This window comes from Vidua chalybeata, chromosome 2 (assembly GCF_026979565.1).
Source record: "Vidua chalybeata isolate OUT-0048 chromosome 2, bVidCha1 merged haplotype, whole genome shotgun sequence".
NCBI classification, from domain to species: Eukaryota; Metazoa; Chordata; class Aves; order Passeriformes; family Viduidae; genus Vidua; species Vidua chalybeata.
The window spans coordinates 38,620,563-38,636,426 of record NC_071531.1 but is presented as its reverse complement, the minus strand read 5'-3'; the positions used below and the strand labels follow the sequence as shown (position 1 = coordinate 38,636,426).

Sequence of the window (15,864 nt, the reverse complement as noted above, 5' to 3'; positions counted from 1 at the left end):
GGGCAACAGTGTGTCCATCATAGCCTGGCACTTGGGGTATGCTGTGCATTTCCTTCAGGAGGCCTGGGTAGTGTTTAGACGATTAAAATGAGCTATCTGCTGAACAAGGATTTGGGCATGTCAGTGTGAGCTCTGAATTAATACTGGAAACAAATTCTATACAGCTTCCAATGTTTTCTATTGCTTCATGTGTTGAAAGGGAATTCAAACATGTTGCAGCCTTTTATAGAGGAAATGAGGGACTAGTGTAAGATGTTTGTGTTTTAAAATTCAGGAATCTTCATGGGAGTATGTAATTCATCTACAGATATAGTTGCACTTAATTGACAGTGGTAGCCCTTTGCCTAGTGCAGTTATGTTAAAGGATCCCAATTCAGATTTGAATCATCTATCCCAACTCTCTGTAGATTGAGAGAAACCTACTTCATGGCTGCAGTTCCAAAATTCTGCTGTATTTGAAAACTGTAATTAAAGAAATGGTGGAATATTTCATTGCAACATCCCAACATGAATATTGAAAAATCAGCCTGTCCTCTATTTAAAACAAATAAACAGCAGTTCAACCAGATGGAAAAAAAGTGCATTTTAATTTTAAAAAGTGGCATCTCTAGCTGACGTTCAGGTCTTCAAGCATCTCTGCTGCAAGCAAACCAGCTAATGGTAGGTGCCTGAATACCCTGATGGGGTTGGACACCATTTGTCAAGCACTGGTACTCAAAACTCACCTGGGCTCTGAGCACTGGAGGTCGAGCACTCAGCATCTCTTGGTCCTTGCAGCACAGGTGGATCTGTGTCCCTGGGTGACTTCAGGCCGCACAGTGGCCATCACCCTGTGCATCCAGACAGGAGCGCTCTGTGCAATACAAACCATGTCAGCCAAGCCATTTATTTTATCGAGGAAGGATTTAAATTCTGCTGTTTCTGTACCCTAGGTAAAAGCTGTGCACTGCAAAGCTGGTGACACTGTTGGAGAAGAAGAGCTGCTGGTGGAACTGGAATGAAAGGTTGCCTCCACACTGTTGAATTAACTAAGCCTTTATTATTTTTATCTGTAAAGTAACATTAAGACAATTCAACACAGAAAACAGACAGTACTACGCACAGGATTTTATACAAGCATATTTACTGTATCAGTGGTTAAGACAGCAAACACAGATGTTAAATCTTGGCAACAGATCCCAGATTTTTACTTCCAGAAATACTTGTACATAACCTTTGTAATGCTTTGATTTTTCAGGATCAAATAAAATCAATAAAATACCATTTCTGCTTTGAAACAGGAAAAGCCTCTTTAAAAAAAAAAAAAAAAAAGAAAACACAACAAAAGCCAAAATCTGATTTGTCTTCTCCACAGCAATGTCCCTGGTTTGAGGCCCCAGCCAGGCTGTACTGAATGGCTGGCAAGAATGAAAAATTAACCACTGAGCAAACTGAGCAGTTCTCCTTTACTCTGTATAAGTGCTGCACAAGTACAACCAATGGCTTAAATTCTGATCAGATTTATTTTGAATTAGGATATATATTTATTGAATTATTACTTATTAACTAATAATAAATTATTACAGAATTACTTCTATTTTAAGTACTTATATATTATTGTATTTTTAATGCTTTGTATAAATTAGATTTAAATTACCGCTTAGAAGCTTTATTTTGCTAGTGCAGATATTTGTCATGTATTTTCATTCAAAGTTGTAAGGGAATTGTCTTCTTTTATTCAAACTCCATACTCAATTTCCCCACCTGTATCTTCTCTGTACTGATTACTGGATGCCTTTACAGAAGGAGCTGGCACTGCTCTCAGAGGTCTTTAGCTGCCCCAAGGTACTGCTAAGAGCATGTGGTGTCCCTCAGACCAGGCCTCCTCCTGAATGCTTACAGGAAAGGGAGACAAAGGGACCTTGACCACTGCTCCAGAGTGGAGCAGGCCTGCTCTCATTTTCTTGCCCAGGATGTGCAGAGTCCTGCTACTTCCCAGAAAGAAACCCTGTGGCCAGAAGTGCCTGGGCCCTTTACTGGAAGGTGAAGGATGAGAATAGTTGGTAACAGGGCTGGTGACTCATGTTCAACCAGGAAAGTTCGATTCTGCCTGAAACTTCTGACTGAAGAGGCATTCTTCCTGTTATTGAGACACTGCTAATTAACTACATCACATGGCTGAGGGGGAATATGTAGTCCAGGGATCTGCTTAGGGAACTAGTTTATAAAATTCATCAAGATGAGTAAGGAAAGTGTTTGGATAGTACCTGCCTTCCAGGAAAATTAATGCTTTTGCAGTTGGAGAAACTGAGGCAGAGACCCTGCAGATCTCCTTACAAGTCTCCTTACTGCCATCTTACCCCTTCCCAAAGGAGCACAGTTCAGTCTCTGCAGGTTGCCCTAAACAGACAAACACTATAAAGAGACACAAGTATTCTACTAGCAAGTTGCTTGTTTTGCTTATTGCAGCAACATAAAAGCTTTTCTAAATGAGATACAGCAGTGCCTAACTACTACTTCGAAAGTTTAGGCTGATTCCCTACCCCAGATCTCCTCTGGCCATCACAGGACTACTGGCAGTGAAGCAAAAGTACAATATTGTTCTTAATTGTATCCTTGCTGCATCTGATGGTACTTTGGCTCACTGCGTGGCATACAATGCCTGCTCCCATCCCTTCATCAGCTTTACAATCTATCTGTACCAAACACTGCAGCTGAAGGAAATTATAAGGCACAGGAGTGTAACAACAGAAAGCCACATTTTCCCAGATTGTACAGAAACCAGCACAGTTGGTTGGGTCAGGGGGACAACAGTCTTCTTTACATATTTTTTTACCAATTTAAATGTTGCAATGATCACAATACAGGTCCTTTGGATATTTTTATAATGTATATAATTTTTTTCCCCCATTAGGAAACTCAGTTTGCATATGGTTGCAAGTTCTGCATTAAAATGCTTGACAAAAAGTCACCTTGACAGTAAGTGCTCACAACGGCTCCAGTGCAGATTTGCTTTTCCTGGTCCCCAACAACCCCCAAAACAGATACATACACACACACCGGCACACAAACACACCCACCCCCCACCAAATCCTACAGTCACACAGTGAACAGAAGCAGAACCCAAAATGCTTAGAATGTAAAATTCAAAATACAGTTTTAAATGTAACTCTCTTAAATTCTCTCAGTATTTCTTGACAGTGCCTTTTAAAACCAAACATAGTTTAAAAATACACCTTTCCAGTTCAGAAAAAAACCCATTGCAATGCAGAATAAGAATAATCTTTTTATTTTCTCCAGCAATTTCCTATTTGTCTAGAAGCACCAAGTTATCTGATCAGCTTTCCCTGTTTACATGCAGTAGCCTACTAAACCCATTACAAGTCAATATTCAGTAGGAGTTGTGCTTTACTTTCAGACGTTTAAATCAGTTTCAGATTAGTGCAAGAAAATTTGTCAATTCAGGGAAAAAAAATTAATCTGTTCCTCTGCCTTTCACTGACCTCCATTATTATGAAATTATTATGAAATGGTCCAATTTCACTGGACCATTTTTATACACCAAGGCAAAGGGGGAAGTTGAGGGAATAATCAGACCCCAGACCCGATGTGCACATACAGTTATTTTAACCTGGTGCAAACCCAGCTACCTGCAGCAGGCTGGAGGGGCCAGGACGACACTGACTGCCTTGGGAGGAGTCTGCAGCTCTGGGCCTACAGGACTTCAAAGCTAGCACCGAGGTTCCTGGGTTGGGAAGGTTACAAGAGCTCCTGCATTTTAATAACAAGGTATTACAGCTTTCCTGGAAAGGTTACCGAGCAACACCTGCTTAGCACTAAGTCTTCGGCCAGGCCGCGTCACCTCCCGCTTCTATTCCCGGCTTTCCCGTAGGACGTAGGAGAGGCCGTGCTTCCCCGAGGAGTCGTAACTGTCATAGTAGGGGAGCCCGACCCACTCGGGCGGGTACGTGGCTGTGCTGTACACGAAGCACTCCAGGACGCCGTCGGCCGCTGCCCGCGCCTCTCCTGCGCCGCCCTTCCCTTCCCACTCCACCACTTGGATCCTCATCAGGGTGCGCTGGTACATGTCTGGGCAGCCTTCGAACTCATCCAGGAACTGCAGCATCTGCTCATCGACAGAGTAAATCTCCCCAGCAATGTGGTGGCCTGTCCCCGGGATGTTCAGCATGTAAGGAATATTGTATTTCCCTGCAATCACCAGCGGGTACTTCTCCACCGTGTGGCCCCTTCCTTGGAATTTCGCTAGGCCTTTGGCTGTGTTGATCATGTGCTTGTAGTTGGGCTGGCCCTTCTTGAGTGTGCCGTAGACAAAGACACGGGCCATTGTACTTGCAAAAGCAGCTGAAAGACAAAGAGGTACGTTACCCACAGGGCCAGTGCCCTGGAGAGCCAAGGCCCTGCCAAGGCATCTCCACAAAAGGCACATGCAAAAGTGGTCTCATAGTCCTATACCACATTTAAGTATCATACTCAATTCAAGTATCTTGAAACTTTTCAGACAACTGCATCAGTCAAAAACAGAGACCAGGAGAAAGTCAGCCTTTTGTAGTTCTTTGCTGTAACCAAATTACATTCTCTAAGGAATCCCAAACATCAGCCAACACATCCCTAACCCTGAGAAAAAGCTCTAAATCTTTCTAATTTTTCTCTCTCTCACCATTATGGGAGCTGTGCTGCAGCAAGTATGTGGTGTCGTGCTCAGTGACTCCCCAAAAAGCAAGTGTAACCTGGTGTGGAGTCATCTCATGGATGTGCTGGTGGATTTGCAATAATGCCAGCACCAAGGTCCTGCTTGCTGAGTGACAGACAAATGCTGAACAGCAAGCTGTGGGGCCAAGGGAGAAACTGGAAGCCAGGGCTGCTGGCAGAGAAACCAGGTAAAGCTGTGTTCTTCCTCTCTTCCCCAGATAGACAGCCCGAAGTGTTAAATCACCTCAAGTACAGTTTGAGGTGGCAGCTGGTCTGCACCTGTGAGCCCCGTCTTGAAAACAGACCCTGAATGACCATTTGTTGTATCTGTGAGCATGAAAGACTCAAAATTGGTTTAAATGGGATAAAAGACTGGCTTTACTGAGACATAACAGGGGGGAAAGGTACCTTCATAGTTCCTGCATTATTTTTTCACACTGTGCTCTGTTTGTCCTCCATCATTTCTGTAGGGTAGAAGCAGTTCTTGCACTGTGATGTTTTCCCACATTTTACCTGTGGTCACTGACTGGGCAGAGCCTGCCTCATCCACAGTCATCTGGCTGGCCAGACACTCAACATCAGAGGAACCTGTGCAGCTCCTCCTGGAAAGAGTGTCATTAAATAATGTATTTCAAGTTTGAGAAATATTTTAAAAAAGACTGTAAATTGAAATTCAATCTATTTTCTGCAATCTACTCTTATTTTAGTAAACTGTTAGCTTTGGTTAGTTATCCAAAAGGGTGTGTTGCTGGCCGAGAACAGTGTCATTTAAAAATCCTCAGTATCCAGGCAATTTCCCCTTTGGTGAAGCAAACAGTTTTTCTCTGTATCAAAGTACAGCTTTCCAAGCAAAAACAGTGTGTGCCTTCATTTACTGGCAAACTGCTTTCACTTAGGGGAATAAGAACACACTGATTTTTTCCCTGTATTTTATCAGATATACTTCAGAGTAATTTATCCTTCCTTACATAAACGAGCTTTTTTCTTGGATGCAGCTCATTCCCTCACAATAAAAAGAGCATTAATATTCAGTCGGCCCGAGTCTCTTTTATAAGAAAAAATCATTACCTTTCAGATTGTGTTTTGAATAACAAACACAGATCCTTCAGGAAGAAACTTGTCCCAGTGGGGATTGAGAAAGGATCAGAGTTAAGCATTGAAACATGCAATTAATTCCCATTACGGGATTAGGGCACTCGTGTTCACTTTGAATCAGAAAAATGAATTGTGAATTAAATTGTTCACAACCAAGAGGTTACTTGTCAGAGTTAATAAGTTAAAAAATAAAAAGGGAAACCTAAAACGCACATAAAAAGCTAGAGCTAGTGAGTGGTGCATCTGTAAGAAAAAGGCATGCTTCATTTCCATTAAACAAAAGCCCTGTCCCTACTGTACAGCTGGAGATAAGCTTCAAAAAAGTTCAGAGAAGTGTGTCACCATTTCCTGAAACTGGTGAAAACAACTTTCCTGTTTCTGATGGCACAGCAGCTGGCTGTTGGGAAACATCACCCATTTAAAGAAAAGCACCCATCATCCCAGTGAAGAATTCAACAGCAACAAAGGAACTTGCTAATCCAGGTCTGGGCAAGTGTTTCTGATTTAGCCTTTGAGCAGACTGATTCAGCAGGTAGTACAAATGAAGATGGAGTGGGAAGCTGAAGTTTCAGCCACAGCTCCCCATGGCACTTCTGTGCCCCACAGCGGCCCTGTCGCTCACGCTGGATGGGCTGGATGGGCTGAGCACAATGACTTCTCTTTCTATTAAAAAAAAAAAAAAAAACAACAAAGCAAAGCCCAGCCCTCCAGCCAAGGAGGGATTGAAATAAACTTGGTAATAACATTTCCTGATCACTGCTCCATATAAATAAGACATGCACAATTTTCTGTGCAATAAATCTGCTCTCCAGTGTGCCATGTGTTGCGCTGCAGAAAGGCTGCAGATGTATTAGCATCACTTAAAGCACTCGCAAATCCTGGGCTTTTAAAAGCGTTTTAGCCACCTTGTGGCAGGAGAGCACAGAGCAGAATTGTATTTGAGGGTCATTTCACAGGCTTCCACTATGCAGCTGAAAAGAGTTATACATGGCACCCCCTTGCTGAATCACCAACAAGAAGTTGCATTTTCTCACTTAATCCAGTTTGACACTTCTTACCTTCACTAAACCACCTGAGAGGAAAAGAAAACCCACCAAATACCAAACAAAACCCGCCCAGACTTACACTGAATATTAGCTGCCAGGACAAAACAAACCCATTCAGAAAGTACTTTCATGAAATATTCATACCAGAATCATTAAAATTTAATGGCATGGAGAAACATGAGTGAAATTTGTACGTCATCTTGGCAAACTATTTCTTTTAGCTATGAAAGATGACCTGCCAGATCACTTGTGGGTTCTGTAACTAGTTGCTTCATCGGGCAAGATGCAAAGATCATAAAACAGAGGAACTGTTTCAGCATCACACAGGTAGGTGTTGTTGGCTCACAACTGGTGCTAGCTAGGAGCCTGGGTTGCTATTCACCATTAGTGCTAGTAGGGCTGCAGCACTGTATCCACATCCACCCTCACCCACCAGTGGAGTTCTGGGTCAGGGCTTTGGCCCAACAGCTCCAGCAGGATGAGAGAAGAGTGGGTGGCCATGAGGCCAGTCGCTGGCTCACTCACCCTGCAATGGCAGATGAAGCTGCAACCAAGCTCTTTGTTCCCAGGTTGTGCCCAAAACAAGACCTTGCTCCCCAAGTGACAGCAGCAGCTTTGGCAAAACCCACCTTTTTTTTAAGCACAATTCAGACAATTACAGGACCCTACCAGCTTCTTTTAAAAATGAAGCATGGCCCCAGAGCGGTGCATTACACTAGCTCCAGGGCTGTTTGCAATCATGCTCTCAGTGGGTTTGGGAGAAGAAGTTTCACCAAAATAAAACCTAACTCAGAAAGTATCCATTTCTCTCACTCCATACAGTAACATTATTTTCCCTTGAGAAAAATTCTCTGCATTGGCTCTGTGACCAGATATAGTTACACATTAATTCTTCAGAAGTTTCTTAAAAACTGTAGGAAACAGGTGAAAAAACAAAATCCCTTGAACTTTAAACTTGAGCCCAGTCTGTTTGAATGAAGGGAGTTTTAAGGTCACTCTTCACTCAATGCTAACTTTCAAGAAGGACTAACATGCCAGAGAGGACTCCTGGGACCGCATCCTGTTGGTCCTTTGATGCTTTCATTTTGTTGCTTGCTATTTTCTTTATAGCACAGACAAGGGCTTCCTGCCTGGGCCGACCCCTTCCCAACCTTGCTGAATACCTCGGAAAAAGTTTATGGCAAGACACCTTTCTTACATTAACCACAGAGGCACCAGTGAAACGATGGCTCCTTTGAAATCAAGAGGTTATGGTCTCCTCGCAGCAGTCACCCGTTCCAAAACCATGAGGCACTGGTTTGTGAAAACAAACAAGAGTATTGGAGTAACCAGGGCCATGCTGGATGCTACTGGACACTACCTGAAACTCCACTTCTTTGCAGATTCTTTTAATTTCTTCCTTGGATAAACCACATCCCCAAACCAACACTTCTGTGCTTAAACTGAAGTATCTTCTGAGTCTCTGCCAGGAGGTAGAGTGAGGATGCCCTTCCTTTGGACACGCATCAATCACAGCACTGCTCACGTGCTTTGTACCCCTTTGTCATAAAAAACATTTGCCTTTTGTCTGTTTGAAAACATTCCAAATCACTTTCAACTGTACTGCACAGAGAAAATGCGTTAGATTAATTTTTATTGCTTACAGAAAGAGTTTAATTCCCAAAGTGACTTTTAGAAGGTCTCAAAGTGACACATATAGAAAACCACCACATGCAAAAAGATGATGGGGATTGAATGCAGAACACACGCTGGACACAACATTAGACTGATTAACAGGCTAAATTTCTGGAGAGTGCAGAGACAGGAGGGGATTGCCAGCACATCAGGACAAGAAAAGGCGGATTAAAAAACCAGAAGCTCAGTGGATGTGGACAAACTGAGCTGAGAGGAAGGAGGGGAAAGTTGTCACCGCAAAAGAAAATTATGTAAGTATTGACTGTTTTGTCCTAATATTAAGTCATGTTGTTCAAGTTTCACTAAAGTCCTGGGACCTCATTTCAGAAACCTGTGGACTACAAAACTATTTAGAAAGCGCTCAGGGCAGAGCACTGAGTCCAGAATTGTTTTACTTTGACCAAGAATGAACCAGCAGGAGGTTAAATAGGAGCTGATGAGATGGGGCATAATCACCCACAAATATGGGTAAAGGTTTAAAGAAGAGACAGTTGGTTCTCTGCATACATGAACACATAGCCAGCCAAAATTTTTTGCACAGAATCATTAATGTGGATAGGAACAGCTTTCTAATTGTAAAAACAGAAAGTCATAAGGACAACCATAACAAATGACCCCAAAAAAGCTTGAGGGCCCAGTGCCCTCTATCTTAGGGTGGTCAACAACAGATACCTCAGCATCACAGCACAAAAACAGGACAAGACAACACTGATGCAGTTCCAGAGTTGGGTCCAGACCCCCCCCCCCCCCACCCAAGTCAAAGTGATGAGCGTTGTGCTGTGTAAAGGCCTTTTCTTCCTGTGAGCTCTCATGACTGTTTTTGAGTCAGCAATGGCAGCAGCAGCACAGAAGGCAGACCCAGGCAGCAACTGCATGCGTGTGCACAAGGCCAGATTACTGTGGGGTCTTTCCCTGATGCCTGCTCGCTTCATCTTCCTGAGTCAGGGGGCTCTGTGCACCTCCTCAGTGGCACCAGGTACTTTTCCAGTGCTTACTCTCTTGATGGCTGACAAGTCTACATATATTTAACAAACCAAGCAGCATTCTTTACTGATTCTCCTATGGTTTTGTGACATAGGGAAACTAACCCTAAAATATTTAAGAATAGACAAACCATGAATTTATACAGGGAGAGAAACCATGTCTCCTCCTTTGTTCACATTCCATTCTCCCCGTGCCTATCTGAGTGTTACTGAGCAACACACTTATGTTTCAGAAGAACACAGCAATACCTCAAGCATCTTAGTCTTGAGTGCCAACTGAGGTGTGCTTACTGAAAATCAATAAACAGTGTGGAAGCCTTGAAAACTGGAACTCTTGAAAACGTTCAAACTATCATGGATGCTACAGTTATTCTTGTCTTAGAGAAAGGCAAGAGACTAGATGGCTTCCCAAAATCCCACTCAAGCATGGTGGGTCCTTACAATGAAGTTTTGAGTACACTACAATTAATTTAAATTATATACACAAAAACATGTCATCTTTGCACTTTTAGCATAGGTGCTTACACTGTTGTATCTACACAAAAGGAAGGAAAAAAAAAAACAACCCACAAGAATGGAGCTTTAAATGCCAGACTGCTGTTACAGGAAAAAAGTAGAAAAACAACTTTTGATAGGGCAGGCCTGCTATGCCATGGTGAATTTGAAGTGGTTTCCATCATTGAGATGCAGAACAGAGCCCAGAGTTTCAAACCGCCGACATCCTGAAACTCGGGACAGAGCCTGCAGCTTGGATGGGTTCCCTGCGAGGTCAGCACATTAATTTACATGCCAATACCCGGAGCTGTCAGTTTGCTGTTTTGAGAAGATCATCCCGGCCTGTGGAACACGGCAAACACTTTGAGTACCTAAGCATGGGAATGTATTTTCCTACACTGAAAGGATGGCGAGAGAGAGAACGGGAAGCGAAAAAAGATGGGGTCTTGTGTGGGATCATGAGGTGCCTTTCCACAAAGGAAATGAGGGAACAGCTGCACAATGATCCTCTGTGAGGAGGGGAGAGGTGCCCAGGTCATGGCCCAGCACCGTCCCTTGGGAGTGTGACTGAGCCTGGAAAGGAGATGTTTATAAAGCCCCATTGGTGAGCAAAAGCATCCTCCCACTGGCAGGGGCCTGTGGCTCGGGAAGCCACGTTATGCTTTTGCTCCTGCTCTGTGGAGGTGCCATGGTAGGGGCTGGAGGCAGGACAAGCTCTGCCAAGGAGAGACCCAGTGGTGCCTCTTGGGCTTCACTGTGTGGCTCGTTGGGAGGGCCAGCAGCTGGACATCCTGATAGAAGAGAGGTGGCCACTCCAGCCAGCAGCTCCACAGGCGGTAGCAGGATGTCTCCCTGGGATAAGTCAAGGTGCCTGAGCCCTGCAGCACCATGTGGAAAGGTCACTGCAACACGATGCTCCTCAAACCTTGGTAAAAACCAAATGAGAGCACAGATGTTCAGGGAACAAAATGTGCTCTGCTAAATGAACCAAACAGAAAAACCCACATGTGTATCTGGGAACAGTATACATTACACTGTAGTATTTTTCCTCCAGAAATGGCTACATACTCCAGTCCAGCATGGACTAGCTACTAAAACACAAACCTTTGACCGATGTGGCAGAAATTAAACATCAGAAAAACTCAAAAGACTGTTTTTTTTCAACACATGATTCCTGGGAAACTATGGGCTGCTTTAAAGGGTCAAATAAAGGCAATTCACATGCATTTGCTGCAACCACATATACACATGCAAGGATTTTCTACACAGAGGCATGCTTTGCTTGTGAAGTGTTAGTGGCCACCAGAAAAGGAGAGAGGAAGGTTAAAACCAGCTGTACTGGAGGAGCCACCAGATCTAAATGCAAACACAATTTTAAATGTTCCTCCAGAAAGGGTACAGATAGTGTGGGATAGCAGCCAAGGACATTTGCTCTGAAGCAGGGTCATAGAAATTTTGTGAGGTTCAGAAGGAGTAGTGGATAATAAAGTATATCTATACACACAGAAGTTACACTAACAGTAATGCTTTTTTATTTGTATGAATGGCACTAGGTAGCAATGGAAGGAGGAGAGGCCTTCCTTGACATTTAGAGGATGAGAGCTGATGTTACTAAAGGTACATAGCTTTTTTTTTTAAGAAGGAAGACATACCATTCTTTCAGTCTGTGAATCAAATTTGTGTAAGAGCATAATATTTAACATGGGATACTGGTACAAAATAAAACAGATCAACAGGCTGCCCAGGGAACTGGTGGAGTCACCATCCCTGGAGGTATTTAAAAGATGTGTGGATGTGGTGCTCAGGGACACGGTTTAGTGATGGAATTGGCAGTGCTGGGTTAACAATTGGACTCAAATCTTAAAGGTCTTTTTCCAAACTAAATGATTCTTTGATTCTGTTCTAATTCACTACAGTTATTTTAGTTGTCTTACCAATTAAATGTATATGCAGGTCTTACATTGGTAAGCTATCTGGGTAGTTTTATTTAATAAAAATATTCTTAAAGTAAATTTCAGCTTGTAACTTAATAAAAGTCAGAAATAAAAACCCAATCCGTATCTCAGCAACATACCTCTTTCACCATTTTCTAATATAATAAAAGGCAAGAAAATACAAACCAAAACAGGACATCAAATCAAAACTACAAAGAACCACAAACAGATGTTCAGAATTCACTTCAATCCCACCGAGGCATATCACTTCTCTTTAGAAATTAGTAATAAGTTTACTACAGAACAAGTAAGTCACAGATCATAATGAAAAGAGAATTAATGAGTTATTTAAACTGTCCTGCTCTTGATTTTTACTCTCTAAGAATGACTTGCAAATTCCTGCAATAAAGTCTGAAACATACCCATGTCCTTCTTCAATAGGGAATGCATCCTTATCCCAAAGTAAATGCATTTACTGGCCTCCTACCTTCTACACAGAAGAAATGAATATATATTCTGGGGACATCCAAAATAGCCTGAAATTGCACTTAGCAAGGCACTGGAGTATTTACTTTCAAATCCATAAAATGTACTGACCAAACTCAAACATCTTCCTGCCTGGTAGAGTCAAAGCAAGACAAGAAATCTCCAATCTGTATGTGTCCTATAAAATTAATTGTTTATTTTCTGGTAAGGAGTGGTTTGGTCTCTGATGCAGAAACAGGTTCTATAGTCTAAGCAAAATGTAACATAGGTCTGTAAGATCTGTATTTACTGGAAAATAAGGAAAACCAGCTACACAACCCCTTAAATCTTCTCATGGAGCCACAAGAGTCTCACAAGAATTACTGATGGAAATTATTCCCTATCCCTACATATATATTTGCAATTGCAGATAAAAGCTATTTTGGTTTTATGATGACACATAGAATTTACTCTAATTCAAGGTCTCCTTTCCAGTTCTCCTTCCAGAATGCTTGGAAGGAAGCTTTAGTGAAGGGCATCTTATAGCAGGGGTAAGACTGTTACAGGATTACATAATATTCATCTTAATTTATATGAGCCAATTATTTACAAATAAAATATTTACATAAATGAAAACAGCTTTATACGTGATTTGCAGCCTCTCTTCAGTGACCTTTGAGAAGGAATTTCTGATAGTAACTTGCTACAGAAAGAAGAACAGAATTAAGTACTGGAAGTAAATGAGAAGGGGATTAATATGCAATGTGGTTCTGAATGCAAGAAAGCCAGGCCAGGGTCATTAAACAACCTACACTGACAAGGATAACACAGTGAACTAGGAGTTCATTATTTAATAATCAGTGAAAACATCTCCAGACCAAGTCACAGGGAAGAACTGTCTATGAACAAGTTAAGGGAAGATTATAATGGACTATATTAAAATAAGAAGCAATAAGCACAGACAAAAGTTACCAGTCATATTCCTCAGGAATCGGTGTTGTTTTATTTCTTAGAGATCTTATTACAGAAATTACCTGTGTGCCTACCACATCTGTATGTGATGCATCCAGAAGAGCATAATTTCATGCTACAGCCACAGGAGATGGCCTAAGAACTGTGTAATTGATGTAAAATGGCTTTTAATGATACAAAGTACAAGACCATATGCTTGGGGACCACATACAAGAGCTCATCATTTGAAGTCAATAAAGGAATCAGGATCTTTCAAGCTGGAAGGGATACATAAGAATGATGGAGTCCCTGCTCCTCACAGGACTGCCTAAAGCTAACCCATATGACAAAGAGCATTGCCCAGACTCTCCTCAATCTCTGACAGGCTTGGAGCCATGACCACTTCCCTGGGGTGCCTGTTCCAGTGGCCAGTCACTCTCTCAGTGAAGAACCTCTTCCTAATGTCCAATCTGGACTCCCCCTGCTTCATCCCATTTCCTTGTGTCCTGTCACTGATCAGCAGAGAGATCAGCACCTGCCCTCCACTATCCCCCTTGAGGAAGCTGCTGGCTGTGATGAGGTCCCCCCTCAGCCTTCTCTTCTCCAAGCTTAATGTGCCGAGTGACCTCAGCCACTCCTTGTGAGTCTTGCCCTTGAGGCCTTCCACCACCCTGGTCACCCTGCTCTGGACACACTCTAATGGCTTTTGTGAAGGATTTTACTTTTACAAACCAGGTGGTTTCCATCTGTGATATATTTCTGCATCATGACAACATATAAAGCACCTTTTAAATTTTTAAAAATAAAATTAGCATTCTAGAGACATAAGTCTTCCAAGTTACTTTGTGGGCACATCAGAAGAAACTCACATACCTTAAGGCACTGAAATCTAGGAGAGTGTCCAACTACACCTATCCATCAATCTAGAGTTTGTGCTAAGGAAACTGGCATGAATTAGGCAATATTACAATATAAAATGTTCTGAATAACTCAAGCTACATCTTAAGATGCAACCAATTTAGGACTGGAGCAGGTCCCACGCAAAGGATATTAAGCCACCTTTTTAAATTAGCATATCCTCTCAGCTTTAGTATCTCCCCACAACAGCCTCCTTGCATACCCCAAATATGGGCCAAAATTATGAGAAAAGAGGATGGCTAAACTGGCTACATTAGTTGTCCACAGAGCAGACCAAAGGGGATGCACAGAACTCACCACAGAAAGGGAAACTCCCACTGTCCCCTGTCCATACCATGGGACATGAGGCAGTAGTGACAATGGATCACTATATTCCTGCTTTCTCAGGGTATGCTGTGGAAATAAGGAAACAATTCATCCATGCTGCTATTTTATTGGGATCCCACCTTTCCAAATAGATCCCAAATATCCAGTAGTATGTAGAGTATCCTCCAATTCACTTCCTCATGATTTTTCAAATTTCAGTATGAGTGAACAGGATAAGCAGGTCAGGGAACAGCAAATCCTAAGACTTCTCTATCCTTCTAAGTGAAAGGTTTCCTCTTGCACTGGGATCAGCAGACATTTTCAACATACACCTCTCAGCACAAACTGATACACAACATAAAAACCAACAAACAGCTCTTCCTGTCAGCAACTTTGCTCCTACTAAAATAAATTGACAAGCACCACTTATAATTTATTTTTATGCTACAAATAAAGAGAACAGCCTCCAGTAAATACAAGCAGCACCACATTTTTAAAAACAGACTGCTTGCACTGAAAGGTCTTGGCTCATAGCATATACAGCCTGGGAGTTTCAAGAAGTAGTTCGGGATGAACACTGGTACACTCTCATACCAAATGCATCTGACAATGAAAAACTGGAATAAGAAGGGACGATTTTACAGATTAACCAAAAAGTGTATTTTTGGAGTTAAAGTGATGCTACCTGAAAAATATTAAAGATAAGCATTATTCACAGGATACTGAAAATGCACAAAACATTATTAAATAACTTCCTAGTCCAACGTGGCCATAGGAAGTTACATTTCAGTTCTTGAACAAATCAAGCTGTGCCACTCTCCCCACCCAAATACTGTGCAGTACAGCAGACTCGGGCAACTCCCAATGCCCACAAACAGGAATAATGTTATTATTCTGAACAGCATTTCTCCTAGACTTGACAGTATCTAGGGACATCTGGAAATCTCAGTTAATTTCACTTCTGCATTCCTTAAGCAAACACTCACTTAGTGATGCTAATTAACTGAGGAAAAATTAAATAATATAATTACAGAGCCAGATGAAAATCAAGAAACAGCGTAATACTTAAAACACACAAAGAAGAAAAATTATACATTTTGTCTTTTTGATAGGACTTAAAAAGACAGGTAATGATCAAATAACTTCTGACATTCAGCTCATGAACATTTTTTCCGAAACAGATAAATGATTGGCAAATTACAAACCCTCACTAGCTCACCGTTTACCCCACAATAACTATCAATTAGTAAAGGCATGGTTCTGAATGCACAATGCATTACATTTTTTACTTTCAACACCTGGTGTCAC

At 42.0% G+C, this 15,864-nt stretch overlaps 3 protein-coding genes across 8 annotated transcripts in view; 1 reads left to right on the top strand and 2 right to left on the bottom strand.

The window, feature by feature from the left end:
* The window catches only part of PCCA (propionyl-CoA carboxylase subunit alpha), a 271,887-nt gene extending 270,561 nt beyond the window's left edge, over positions 1–1,326 (top strand). For both annotated transcript variants that reach the window (XM_053933606.1, XM_053933621.1), the window contains one exon: positions 933–1,326. In XM_053933606.1, the coding sequence (XP_053789581.1) occupies positions 933–1,001 (69 nt within the window). In that variant the 3' untranslated portion in view covers positions 1,002–1,326. The remainder of the gene's footprint in view (positions 1–932) is intronic.
* Positions 1,020–15,864, bottom strand: part of GGACT (gamma-glutamylamine cyclotransferase) — a 28,747-nt gene continuing 13,902 nt past the window's right edge. For 2 of the 5 annotated variants that reach the window (XM_053933662.1, XM_053933647.1), the window contains one exon: positions 1,020–4,341. In XM_053933662.1, coding sequence (XP_053789637.1) covers positions 3,851–4,324 — 474 coding nt within the window. In that variant the 5' untranslated portion in view covers positions 4,325–4,341 and the 3' untranslated portion in view covers positions 1,020–3,850. Of the gene's footprint in view, positions 4,342–5,202; positions 5,731–7,212; positions 7,357–8,028; positions 8,124–15,864 lie in introns of those variants that run through there. The other 3 variants (XM_053933654.1, XM_053933638.1, XM_053933632.1) reach the window with 3 other exon arrangements.
* TMTC4 (transmembrane O-mannosyltransferase targeting cadherins 4) overlaps positions 4,331–15,864 on the bottom strand; it is an 83,430-nt gene continuing 71,896 nt past the window's right edge. The window contains exon 19 of the mRNA XM_053933600.1: positions 4,331–4,341. The gene's annotated coding sequence lies outside the window, so the exon portion shown is untranslated. The remainder of the gene's footprint in view (positions 4,342–15,864) is intronic.